Genomic DNA, 14,062 nt, shown 5'->3' with positions numbered 1-14,062 from the left:
AAGTAGGCACCATTTTCCCCAACATTTAGTATTTATGATTATTATATTCATACTCTTTCAGTATGAAAAAGCTACAAATGTAGTTGTAAAATAGATAAATTCAAGTGCTAGAAATAAGTTCTGGCTCTTCAAAGATCACATTCCAGAATTGAAAAAGAGGCATTCTGGGGATTTAATATGAAAGCATACTGAAAACACAAAAAATTTAAATTATATTTTTGGGTTTTTTTTAATGATCCCTAAACATTAACTATTAAGATATTTGGGGGGGTGGGAAAAAAAGAGATGATATTTAGTTACAAGAATTCACTTGAAGGCTCGGTTCCATCACTAACTGCTTTACTTCAGGCAAGTCCACACGGTCTGATTGAGTCTCAGGTTTCACTTCTAAAACATAACGGTAAAATTCTTGCTTTACCCTATTTCACAGAGATATTGTGAGGCACAAATGACAAAGGCCTTGTAAAACTTGCTTTGCAAATTAAGCATTATACACACTGCCCTTTAAATTGGCAGAAAAATCAGTTAATATTAATAGCTATATTGGTAGGTAAGAACAAAAGGTTAATGCTGCAAAGTTCCAAGTACTGTTTTATGTAAAACTAAATACAAGTGCCCTGCCACCAGAAAATGTAGTTAATAAAAATACAGGTCTACATTCAAAAACTTGTGGTTCCTATGCCACTTGGATTGTTTTTCTGGTACACACCAGCACAGAATCATAATGAAATATCATAGGAAGAGTTAAATTTCAAATCCTTTAACTTTTGTTTAAATTTAATACATAAACTTCATTATCCCTCAACAGTATCTTAGATCCCTGGATCATCTAATGTCCAAATGCAAAATAATCTGCAGAAGTTTTTACTGGGGAAAAATATTCCAAGGAAAGACTATACAGCCTGAATAAAAATATATAGGACACATGATCAACTTCAGAAATAAGTGGACACAGGCAACATGGAAGGTATGTCAATACTAACTGCAAATAATGTTTGACCTAGCATCTTAAAAACAGCTGCACACTGCTTGCTTCGGTAGCACATGTACTAAAATTGGAATGATACTGAGAAGATTAGCATGGCCTCTGTGCAAGGATGATTTGCAAATTCGTAAACTGTTCCATACTTTTGCACAGGGCATTTTTATGGCAGTGAAACTATTCTATATGATACTGTAATGGTGGATACTATGCATTTGTCAAAACTTATAGAACTGTACGACTCAGTGAGGCCCAATGTAAACTATGACTTTAATTATCGTATAACAATATTGGTTTTTCAACTGTTAACAAATACACATTGATGTAAGATGTTAATAACAAGAGAAACTGTGAAGAAGGGGAGATGGATACATGGCAACTCTCTGTATTTATCCACAATTTTTCTGTGAATCTGAAATTGTTCTTAAAAAAAGTATATTTTTTAAAAAAAAAAAGAAACCAAACTTCAGGTAATGCTAATATTTCAAACAAAAACAACAACCCCCCCCACAAACCCAGCTACATAAATTTAGCACCCTTTCTAAGAGACCCAGGAGGCAAAGTGTTAATACCTGCATCTTTCTGGAGAGTCTTCTCTATCTTTCCTCCGGAACTTGCTGATCGTGTCATCAATTGTGCTTCCAATTTTATCACTCAGTTCACCTAATTTATCACTGAATGGAAAAGCACTCTTGTTTTTATCCCACTCCTCATCCCATTTTGATTTGGGCTCAGGATCATATCTTTCACCTATATGAAGCATTAAAAAAAGAAGCAACTCTAAGGACATTAAATTCAAAAGGTGTCTACAGTCCCAGTCCTTGTTTCTGAGGCTTTTCCTCATAATAAAATTGTTTTCAAAGGAAAATAGAAAGCTCCCACAGTGCTGAATCAACACAATTACAGCAAGGCACAGCATGTAATGCCAGTCATTAAGTGGCAGGAATGCAGATTCAAAAGCTTTTGTTTATGAAAACTTACACAACCTTAATGCAAAGCACAGCATATCAGGAAGTTAAAGGCTATTCAAAGTAGTAGTAAAAACACAAAAACCAACACAAGCTATAGAAGCAAAAGAAAAATGAAAATCTTCTTGTTTTCACAGAAGTCATTTAATGCATTATATTTCATTCCTGTCCTTTAATGATTTTTCACTTTTTAGAAAAATATTGGACAGCAACAATGTCTTAAAAAATTCAAACTAAAGGAACTCCACTCTGAATGCTACATGTCCCGATAAGCTGAAAGGAGTCAGTAATTGTTATTCAATATAAAACTAGAAAAATAATTCAATGGATTTTCAGGGAATGGGAAAGCATTTTGTAGTCACTGTAAAAAGAAAAGAATATTCTAACTATTAATACCAAAAACTACACATGCTAGAATGATGAAGTATGCTCAAGCAGTTCAGAATAGTGAAAACCTACTCAAACACCAATTTGAAATCTATGCTGAGACTAGAAAAACCAGAGCCTCTGTGTGAATTTGGAGATGAAGAGAATCATGGCAGTGAACAAAATACCCAAAATGTCAAGATTTGTTTTAGTTTTTGCCTTTAGGAACCTAAAGAGAGAGTGGAATTATGGACACAAAATGTAACCCTTCCATTTCCATGTCCAAATTCAACTTAAGCAGCAAGAGTGGGAGATACAGAGGAATTACCTGTTTGTTTTTTTTTTAAAAGAAAATATTGAAAATGAAGGCAAATTGGGAAGAAAAGGAAGAGGACAATGAGGAACAACAAAATCAAAGGGTGGCAAACAGAGCTTTTGTTTTAAACTTTTGTTAACAAGTTCTGATGGTACACATGGCATTTGGAGATTGAATAAAACCATTTTGTTGAACTGCCTGTTAAAATTGCAAGGGTAAAATTCTTCTGTAAGAGCTTAAGGATTTTAAAATATATCTACTGAATCTGGAAATGACCATCAACTTAAAAAAAAAACATGGCACTATGAAGTTTTCTATACAAAACTTAAACTAGGATGGTTTTTAAAAAATAAATGATTTCCCAACAATGTGTATATGTACATCAACAACAATGTGATGAACTAGACTTTGAAAAGAAACTTACAGGAAAAATAAAAGTGGATGAACAGCTAAATTGTTAGAGTGGTGGGCATCGTAATTAGTGCTAAAGATATTGGATATTTGTAAAACATTATTAACGTTAGAATGAAAAAACATACAAAATCACTAAAGTTGCTTAGTTAAGTCTGAATAATATAAAACATGGACAATAATTTAGCAAAGAATGTGATACAAACACATGGGATGTTCAACTCTACCTCTAATGCAGATGGTGCAGTTAGTTCATTGTGACTGACTCTGAAAACCTACTCAATTTTCTAAATTTATTTGATATAATTAAATATGCTAGGAAAAAGAGGGATACAAGCAAGTAGAATGGGAAAATAAGTTGCAAATAGCAATTTCTATTCAAAAACATATTAAATTGTTATAGATACTTTGAAAAAGCTAAAGAATAACTACTTGGGTAAATAATCCAAAAACTTTAGTCCCCCAAACAAATAAAAACCCTAAAACATATTTATATGTTCTAAGAGAAATATTCTTGCCCAACTCAAGAACTGACTTTTATGTGAGGCTTCAACATAAAAAAGGGAATGTTTTTTGCTGTTAGAAACATCCTTAACTAGCTAATTAAGTCCAGTATTTTTTCTTTCAGGGTAGGAAAGCAGAGGAGCAAACGAGTAAAGATATTTTATAGGTAATCACAAAATAATGTAAGATTTTTACATAGCTCCACTGAGGAAGTTACAAGGTCTCAACCTAATTCAAATATAAACAAACTTAGATACAGGTAGGGAGAGCTGGGGAGCCCCAATTCACAGCTAAGATACACAGCACTGTACTGTCTGTATATACACAAAATGACTCAGAGCTCACAGAAGACAAGAATGAATCCAAAGGGACATGCTGAGACAGAGAGTTCTTGCTTTATGTATTTGCTTCAAGCACCTAGTACACTATTTTAGAAAAACTACATTCTATTATTACATTAAAAATAAACATAAGAGATGAATGTTCTAATTGCTGTTAAATGTGTTAGGAATAATAAAGTGATAGGCACAGATGAAAAACTGATGGTATCGACAGTCACCTTTTTCTATGTTAAATTCTGCGTTGCTTAAATAAGGGAAGAGAGACTGAGGCTGGACTGACTTATAGAAGTCAGTTTGGGTCAAAAATAAAGATAAAATTGGTTTCAAATTAGAAAGATGACTCTTTGATGAAACTTTATATTTTCATGTTCTAAAACTGTGAGTTATAGAAATCTTTTTTCCCTTCTTTTCTAAAAGATGGTAACCCTAAGAGGGAAGAGTATACATTTGCTTTATTCACCATTTGTCATTGCAAAGTTTGCAGTCATTTAATGAGCCATTAATGGTTAAAATTATATTCTTGAATCCACAAAAGTTAAAAATAAAAAAATCCCAAGATCCATGTGATAGAAATCAAAATGACGATTGTGTATATTTTAGCATTCTGTGTATTCCTGGAAAAAGAAATAACATTTTGGTTTTTGGTATTTCAATGATTCTTAAAATATACCCAAGAAGCTACGCTGATGCATAGGTGTCAGCCTGTCTTTGATACTCACTGTATCTGAATCCTCCAACACTGTCTGAGGAAACCCCAACATATTTGTCTTTGTTCTTCTTTGCTTTCTTTCGCTCTTCACGAAGCCTGTCGTCATCCTGGGCAAATTCAACCAATTCCTTCACCTTCTGGCGAATATTTATACCTTGATCCTTGCCATGCTCATCTGTGAGGATGGTAAGGGAGAAACAAAATCTTAAGAATTCACTTAATATGTGACAATGACATCTTTAAGACAGAAACACAGATACAAAAACTTCAACAAAAAAAACCAACCTCAATATTTAATAAATAATAAAAAGAGGCAAATTGTGCTATTTAACTCTGTCATTTTCTCTTTAGCAAACTCTAAGTTCTAAAATGAAATTTTAGCTTACAAGAGCATGTCAAGATGAACTATAAAGGATGACAGATAATGGTACTATGCAAGGTCAATTAAAGAACCACTAAAAAAAGGATCACTGACGATGACCATAGGAAATGGACATATTCATAAATGTTATTTTTTCTATCGTATTTTAACAAAAACCACTTTAACATTTTCATAACTCAAAAGCACCCAAATGTCTTGGTTTCCCCAATACAAGTCCGGGAACACTAATTACCACTAATAAGCTTTAGTGAGGCCAAAAAACTGAAATTTTCAAGTGCTCACAACTGGGGTACACTACAAAATGAAATGTGCTTCATTCTCTAGCCTCTTTCACATTCAAAACACACTCTGGCCTTGCTGCCTTTGCACAGTAAATATTATTTGGTGGGAGGGAAAAAAACCCAGCTTCAAACAGATGTGTGTGTTTTGGAGCTCTAACCTTTTCTTCCCATATGATTAAAGCTATTCCTTTATGGACACCACAGGGGACCAGTCTCCAGTGCATATTTTAATATAAACCCGAACACTCATGTTGTGTTGGTTCTGTTGTTATTAGCCAGTCTTTTCTGCAAGTTCTTGTCTTCACTAATTAATACTCTAGGGCCCCACGTCTTGGATTCTGCACTCGTCACACAACCAGCAACAGTCACATTCTAATTAGAGCAGAGAAGCTTCTAAGCTGGTTCAGGTGACTGACAACTCCAACTACTGTTTTAATTTGCTTATAAGGTTTTTCTATTGCTCACCTACAAAGTGGTAATTTTCCAGGGATCGCAAATCATAAATGTGTTCTCTGGCACTTGTAACAACACGCTCTGATCCATTCCTTATGAGGTAAGCTAGGAGCAGCAATGACTGTAAAAATACAAAGCACCAAATGATTTAACGAAATAAATTCTGGTAGAGCTTTTGTAAATGGTTAAAAAAAATACTTCCAACATTAGCAAATAAACAATCTTCATGGTGGTGGTGGAGGGTTTCTTTATCTTACCTTAGACTTTAAATACATAGTCTAATGCTTAATCTGAAATGCCTCTTATATTAAGCATAGTAAACAATTATAAACTGCCCACTAGCTACTGTCCAAAGATTTTTAAAAATCAGTAATTCCGATATTCAAAAATATTTGAGCCTATGATATAAATGAACAAGAAGGTTTTAGAAAGCTGCCTCAACGTTTACTTTTTATCTGAGCATTATGGAACTATGAATTGCTAGAAACAGCAGAAGAATTATTTGGTAATTACATGACCCTATAGCATTTTCCCCAGATCAAATTTAATTTTGAGATTAATGATGTGGATCTTGTTTCAAAAGGTTGCTGCCAACAATTAACAGAAAAAAACTTAAAGAAAATTTTGTTAAAATGTGAATTTAGAATGACTGCTAATGGGCATGGAGTTTCTTTTTGGGGTGATAAAAATGTTCTGAAATCATACAGTAGTTACTCCTGCACAACTCTGTGAATACACTACAAATCATGAATTGCACATTTTGAACTTAACCTTGCTTGAAACAAACCTCACTTAAAGATGGTTGGCATACAAAACTCTAGTCTGGTGAAATTGAGGGGCACAATACCTTATCCTACCAGTAATTTACAGTCATGCATTACTTAATGATGGAGATGTGTTCTAAGTAATGTGTTATTAGGCAATTTTGTTGTTGTTCTAACATCATAGAATGTACTTACACAAACCTATATGGTATAGCCTACTACACACCTGGACTACAAACCTGTACAACATGTTACTGTACTGAATACTGTGGGCAACTGTAACACAGTGGGAAGTATTTGTGTATCTAGACATATTTAAACATAGAAAAGGTACAGTAGAAATACAGTATAGTCTTCTAGAACCACCGTCATATATGCAGTCTGTTGTTAACTAAAACGTCCTTATATGGTGCTTGACTCTGTTCTTTAAAAAAGTAATTTGCCCAAGAATGAAAAAAAAAAAAAACTCTAATTTTAAAAAGAAAATTTAATTTACAGAAATTTCAATGATTTCATCACACACCATACAAGCTGAGGGAGTAACAACGAATGTTTTCAGAAACAAACAACATAAAAAACATGGAACTAAAGCATAGACTGTGAATCCTGAAAGCTAGAAATGTTGCTTTCAAAGTTTTACATATAAATGTTTTATGTCATTTTGGAAAACAAAAACTTATTCTGAGTAGCAAGAAAATATGGTGGGTACAGAAGAACAGATGACTATGTTGTTTTAAAATTCTGCATTATATGAGATCAAAACTAAATGAAAGGAATCCGATGAAGAGTACACAATCACAAGTTTAAAATGTTAGAATTTAACTCTAATATATTTTAGGATCTTCTAATTATATTTTGAACTAACATTTTTGAGTGCAGAATACTATGATAATACTATTATAAATTAGGTAAATTTTTATATAGAGATGACAAACTGTATTAGACTATAGTTTTCACCTTAACTGCTCATACACTAAACATGCATACTATTACAGATTCATTACTTTTGACAAGCATAAATATATTTTAATAGGAAAAATCTTAAATAAAATAAAAATACTCAACATTCAGAAGTATTACTAATTTTAAATATTTTCCATTAAAAATAGTTGTTTGTGATGACTAGAAAACAGAACATGAATAACAAATCTACTTCTTTCATCCGTTTTAGAAAATCCTATTCTAGGATTTAATGTGCTTCAAAAACCATTTATGTATATAAACCTTAAATTTTAAGCATTTGTTTTCAACACATCAAGTAATTAAAACAGACTTATGTTCATACCTTATACACTCTTCTCCAATTTTTTTTGTTGTCTTTTAACATTCGTGACCAAAGCATGTTCATAAGTTCTGGAAATTGTTCATACATAAATGTGGCCCTGAAAAAGGAATAATTTTCTTTAAGAATTTGCAATATATTAATTTTGACAGTAGATGGCAGGCTTGTTCTAATTTACTGTGTTTCTCCAAAGAATTTTAAAAAATTAATAAGCTTAATTCAAAAAATTTAGATGATACACTTTCTGGAAAATGCTTTTCCTATATTTTATACATTACCTAGTGCATTTGTAAGTCCCACTGATTAATATCATACTTTGCAAACTTTTCATTCACTGGCACAGTGGCCCAGATATTCATTAGGAAAACATTTTTGTAACTTTACTTCAAGTTATTTTATATTCATTTGTCAAAACTTTACATGGTAAGCTATAGTAGGTCTTGAAACAATCACTGAAAAGGAATGATGTTGTTCTGTTTTTTGAGCTCGTTTTTAAGGGGAATGGACCTTGCATAAAACTTTCTAAATTATCTTAAATGATTATGCAAAATTTATATTTGGCAGCTAAATAGTTTAAAACTGAAAGCAAATTTCACATTTCTGTCTAAAGATACTTTGATTTTTTTCTGCACTGCTGAGTCAAATTATCACTTACTTGGCAATCTCTCCCATGAGTTGCCCAGAAGGTCCCCAAGGATCATCATTCGTTGCTTCTCGAACCTTAGACTCGATCTCTGAATAATTCATAACCACATTGGTGCTGCAGAGGAAAAAAAATGCACGCACATACGCACAAAGATTAGCATCAAAACTGAGAAACACATGAAAACTTAATAATGACACTACTGGGTGTCCTAATGAGCTACCTCTACAGGGTGGGAAAGAAAACATCTTTTGTGCACAAGCTACCCCAAGGACACTATATAACACATTTAAGTTATCCTTAAGAAAATTTTACTATTCCATTCCATTAGCCATCAAGAATATAGATGAGAGATTGCATTAAAGCTGGCATTAAGTCCAGTAAAAAATGGCTTTGGGTCAAATTAAAAAGAAACTGAACATGCTAGAGTCTATTGTAAAACTAAGTGGTCAGTACCTGGTTTACATCAGGCTTATGTTTCTGCTTATAGAAATTCTGTAAATTAAGCAAAATTATATAACAGCTAAACACTATCTATATCATGTTTCAAAAAAAGGAATGATAAATAGAGCCACTATGAAGATTTACTTGTAATCTCTTAGTCTTTTTTCACTTCCTATAGCACTTCCTATAAATTTCCATGTCATTATATAGTCACTGTAACCCTCACTATTATCGGCCACATAATATTCCATCAGAAGATTGTATAATGTCTTCAATCTTTCCCTAAAGATTTCAGCAATGATCAAGAACATAGGTGGTAGGAGTCAGAAAGATCTGAATCCAATCACTTCCTTTTATAACCTTTGGCAAAATTAATTTTAATTATCTTAATCTCAGTTTCCTCAAACATAAAATGGGAATAAGTTAGAATACTACCTTCAAAGGTTATCTTATCAAATGGTGTTTAGCACAGTTTCTGACATATAGGAAGTACTCAATAAATGTTAGCTATTATTATTAAGTATAATAACCATCTATTAGGGGAATTTTAAAATATTAAATAATATTTTATAAGAAAGGATAATCTTTGGAAAAAATACCTTAAAATACATAAGATAGTTAAATACCTGGTTGTTAAAATGGAATTTCTCATGTTTATATGAATTTAAGAAATCAAAGACATTCTGAGAAGAAATGAGATACTGGAAAAATGTGACATACTCTAGTATTATTCATTTGACGTCTAAAATTCTAATCATTACTGAATAACTGTTAAAACAGATGCCTGTGAATATGGTAACACAAATCTTCCACTTAAAATTAAATCTTAGAAATGGGTAACTATTACTTACACATACCCCACTTTTGCTATATGGTTTTTCAGCCATCAAAAAGTTCTATTTTTAAAACAAAGGTTTGGTTGAAATTGGCACTCAAATCTCTTAAATATAAATTTCAAATTTATTGCAAGCACTTTAATTTCTTTAGCTTTAAAGAAGAAACCAATAAACAGGTTTGGGTCAAATTTAAAGGAACCATTATTCACATAAATGTGACTTGCCAAATCACTGAATAAATCTGGCTTCTAGATTTAAAATCAGAACACTGTTCTATGAAAAAAGTCAAATCCTATTATTTTCTTTCAAATCTCAGAGAAAGCTGCCTCTTAAAATATCCACTAATTTGATAAAATAAATACAAATTCTTTCTCTGGTACTAAAATAAATCCATAATCCTCACTGCCCCCCTTCAAAATTTAAGACTACTAATGAATGAATTTTCACAAAAACCCAGTAATGGTTCTACTGACAATTATTTTATTTATAAATGTAGAAGAATAATTTTTCCCCAAATTTTATCAACAATGGAGCCAAAATAAAACCAAGGCAGCCAATAACAATTAGGATTAGGATTAGCAATTTAGGATGCCACAAAATGATGGATTTCAGAATGCTTTTATTTATCCTGGTGGCTGAAGAATGTGTGGCTTAGGGAGTTAAAAGTGTCAAAATGCAGCTGTGAAAATGAACAATAGCAATTAGGATTATAATTCACCCAAGCATTTCATTACCAAGAATGCACTTCAAATCTCTTTGCATTGTTTAATTTGTTGGAGAACAAGATGAAAGGAGTTAATCTCTAGCGCATGTACATGAAATATTTTTACCAGAGCCTTCATAAATGCTGTAGCTTTCAGAACACTACTTTCCTTGTTCCAGCTACAAAGGCCCATGGGTCAAATGAGAAAGGTCTTGTTTCCGTAACCCTTCACAAGATTCTTAACTGAAGGCCTGTGGGTTTGAATGCTGTGTGTTTAGAGGAAGAGGTGGCAGAGAACCAATAATTTAAGATTCTCCTTATTTCTTTGGTTGAAAAACAATGGGAGCCATCAGAACATACTCAAGTTATAAAGTATATCCACAGAAGGATATGGCAACTATTAATATTAATGTAACAAAAAAAAAACAGAACACTTCCATGGAGAGAATCAGGCTTTATTTTAAAGCTATATTCTAATGAAATTGTTGCTTTTAGAAACTGGAAAGAACTCTAAGATTAGATCTGATGGTTCCAAAACAAAGTATTTTTAAGCTTCACTTAATTCAGAAACAAATGTAAACTAAAACAAAACAAAACAACACTGTATAGTTTGGCCGTATTCCAGGTCATTTCAAAAATAAGTATTTCTAAAAAGGTAGAAATGGCATTTTGGTCCTTCCTTTCTCATGTTTTCTATTGCCCTTAATCCATGCCCTACCCATATTCCAGTGACCTTTTTAAAAAAGGAAAACAATCCCCTCCCCCTCCAAGAAAAATAAAAAAATTTATGTCCAGATGTGAAAGGAAAAAACAGCTAGTTTAATTCTTAAAACTTCCTATGACTGACATGAATGTCTTAAGACTGGACATTTCAGACGCTAGAGGGAGCTCTCTCAACAGGTTTTTAAACAGACACAAAATCCAGACAAAAGTCTAGAATCTGTTCTGAAAACAAAATTATAGAAAAAGATCAATAAGTTTCACACCATTTAGATTAATACTATAGTCAAACAAGTGACTTCTGTACTTTCACCAATCCTGGACTGAGATTCCTGACTTGAAAATTTTAAAAATTATCTCCTTACACTCAGTTTTAAAAGAATAATACAAGGCAACCATTATAAAGACCTTTTGTTAAAGACTCAAAGTCTTTGGACGCAGACTTTACTACTTACATTTCCTTTCACATAATTATAACACTGAGAAAGCAACCAAGAATACTCTGATCAAACACCAAAAAAATTTTCTGCGTATTGTTTTAAACCAGCCTAACAACAGTGGTACCAAAAAAGGACTCAATCCACAAAAATGTCTAATAGTTTTTAATTATTTCTGATGATCACCACCAATAACTACCTTTTATCTCTAGGTTTTTCCTCAAACATAAACAGACATGAGAATGTAATAATGGAGAAGGGAAAAGTAAAAGAAGAAAAATAATTTTAATAAAAGTAGCTATATTTTTGACGTTTATTCACTAGCATTAAAAAGTTATCTGTAATTTTGAGAACAATCTGAAGCCACCAGAAAGCACAAAATGAGCCCTCCTCATGTATATTCTAGGTTTATTCAATATGTAAATTGTCTCTTTGCTGAAAACAGAAGTCTTGAAATGAGTGACTGGAAGAAGAGGTTTCTCTATCCTGATAATGACAGATAATGATTAAGATCACACTATTTAAAGGTAACAGTAACTACTACTACTACTCGATAAGCAGTATAACTGGTAACAAATATCAAAACTTAAGGGACTCTAATGTTAGGTCAAAAAGAAAAGGGAGAAAGAAAGGGAAAGATGGAGGGAATGACCAAAGAATGAAAAATACAAGGGAAAAAATCCACAAATACAACCACGATTGTTTGTATTTGTAAAACTGTTCACTGCTTCCACAGTGCTTTTATCCACTTTCACATTTGCTCCTCACTACACCCCCAGCAACAGGTAGGACAGGACTAAGGACTTAACTCTGCATAACAAAGCACCTGGATCTTTAATGCCAACTGCTAAGTCACCATCCTTAAGTTCTGCACACATGCTTCTATAGCTGTGTAAACACAGCTAACACTCTCAAATAGTCAATAGTCAGTCTGTAAGCTACTAGTGTTCACTGTGGCCCTCCTCTTTATTCTCTATTTTCTGCTTATTTGACCACTCGATACTGATAAAATACCACGTTATTTTACTTGAAAAGTTTGGGTCCAGCTTTTAGAGACAGAATTGGTTAAGATAATCAACGCTTCTTCTGCATTAAGAATAATGAGTAAAATGATTAACAAGAAAAAAACAAGCAGTCCTTACTACTGACATTTTTTCCTCTTAAAAGCTCAAGAATATGCGTTGCTAAAACAAAACTATACAAGAAAAAAGGTAACGTATAGGTATAATGTGGTCCTAACTGCTAATAAAGGAGTAAGGAAATTGAAACGGATGTAGTAAAAAGTATTTTTCCCAGCTTGCCTCTTTAATTTTCTTTTTTTAAAAAAATTAAGTCCAATGGGTCTATATTTTTCATATGGTTTCTTCCTTTTGTTTTAAGCTTATTATAAAGACTTCTCTCACTCTGAGATCAGGAAATATTTTCTTCGCGACCTTTAAATGTGTTTTGTCATACATATGCATACACACACTCATACGCAGACACAGAGACAAAAACAGCATGAGACAGACACAAAATAACTTAGTTCCAAGCAATAGTTTTAAATAATGGTATTTTTTTTCTTTATTTTTCTGTCTTTTCCAAGTTTTTCCCATGAGTATTACATTGTAACCAAGGGAAAACCAATAAAGACCATTAAAAATTTAACTCAAGTGCTATATAATCATTAGCTAGATTTTAACTATTTACAGGCAAGACTACATGAATATTATTTGTACTACCAATACCTTGTTTTATCAGGCTACTAAGTACAGCAAACTGCTAACTAAAATATATGCATTATGTACTAAAATATGTACACCAAATGCTATGTGTGTAAAACCAGAGGGAACAATTTAAGTACCTAATTTTCAAATTAACATGATTTTTTAAAAACTACTAGGGAAGAATGATTCTTGACATCAAAACCTGTATTTAGAAGTCACCTCTTAACCTCAATGCCACAAAGATTTCAAAAAAGATACTTTTATAATGAAGTTTTATAAAATAATTATGCTCCCTAGTAAAGTATGAATTAAAACAAAATCTTTTAAAACTATAAAACACCCATAAAATGAACACTGAAGAAGAAAAGTTTCCTCGGGTAACAAGTCACTTAAGCTGGAAACATTTGTTCTTTCTTTTATGTTCCTTGCCAAAACATTAGAGAAATAGTTTTAAGAGTAACTCTAAAAGCTTGATAATGGACCTTGTGATATTCATTTTTTATCAGGGGATGACCTTCACCACATTACCCTTATTTGCAAGCTGAACATTTTATAGGTTTAATATTCATATTTTAAAACCAAGGTTACATCTCATTACAGTCCTGTGAACAGTATCAAATGTATGGTCAACAGTCAAGAAGTCTACTACTGCTAAATTCAACAAATACATTACTTTCATTGTTAGCAGAAAATCTGAGGCTCTACAGAAATGCTGTGAGGAGGTGAGAAAACTGATAGTCCACATGGACAGATATTTATTACCCATCAAAAAAAAGTCTTATTGATCTGAAAATGAAACACAATGCAATGAAAA

At 32.4% G+C, this 14,062-nt stretch overlaps 1 protein-coding gene and 1 non-coding gene across 3 annotated transcripts in view; one reads left to right on the top strand and one right to left on the bottom strand.

Annotated features, from left to right (window-relative positions):
* CLINT1 (clathrin interactor 1) overlaps positions 1–14,062 on the bottom strand; it is a 62,310-nt gene that overhangs the window by 20,505 nt on the left and 27,743 nt on the right. For both annotated transcript variants that reach the window (XM_045551271.1, XM_045551272.1), the window contains exons 2-6: positions 8,415–8,519; positions 7,763–7,859; positions 5,726–5,834; positions 4,608–4,772; positions 1,555–1,732 (exon numbers count right to left, since the gene is read on the bottom strand). In XM_045551271.1, the coding sequence (XP_045407227.1) occupies positions 1,555–1,732; positions 4,608–4,772; positions 5,726–5,834; positions 7,763–7,859; positions 8,415–8,519 (654 nt within the window). The remainder of the gene's footprint in view (positions 1–1,554; positions 1,733–4,607; positions 4,773–5,725; positions 5,835–7,762; positions 7,860–8,414; positions 8,520–14,062) is intronic.
* Positions 1,030–1,132, top strand: LOC123638989. The gene has a single exon (XR_006735558.1). It is a non-coding gene; the product is annotated as a U6 spliceosomal RNA (small nuclear RNA).

Source organism: Lemur catta, chromosome 5, assembly GCF_020740605.2.
Source record: "Lemur catta isolate mLemCat1 chromosome 5, mLemCat1.pri, whole genome shotgun sequence".
Lineage (NCBI taxonomy): Eukaryota > Metazoa > Chordata > Mammalia > Primates > Lemuridae > Lemur > Lemur catta.
The sequence above is the reverse complement of the archived record's forward strand: the minus strand, read 5'-3'. Positions and strand labels throughout refer to the sequence as shown.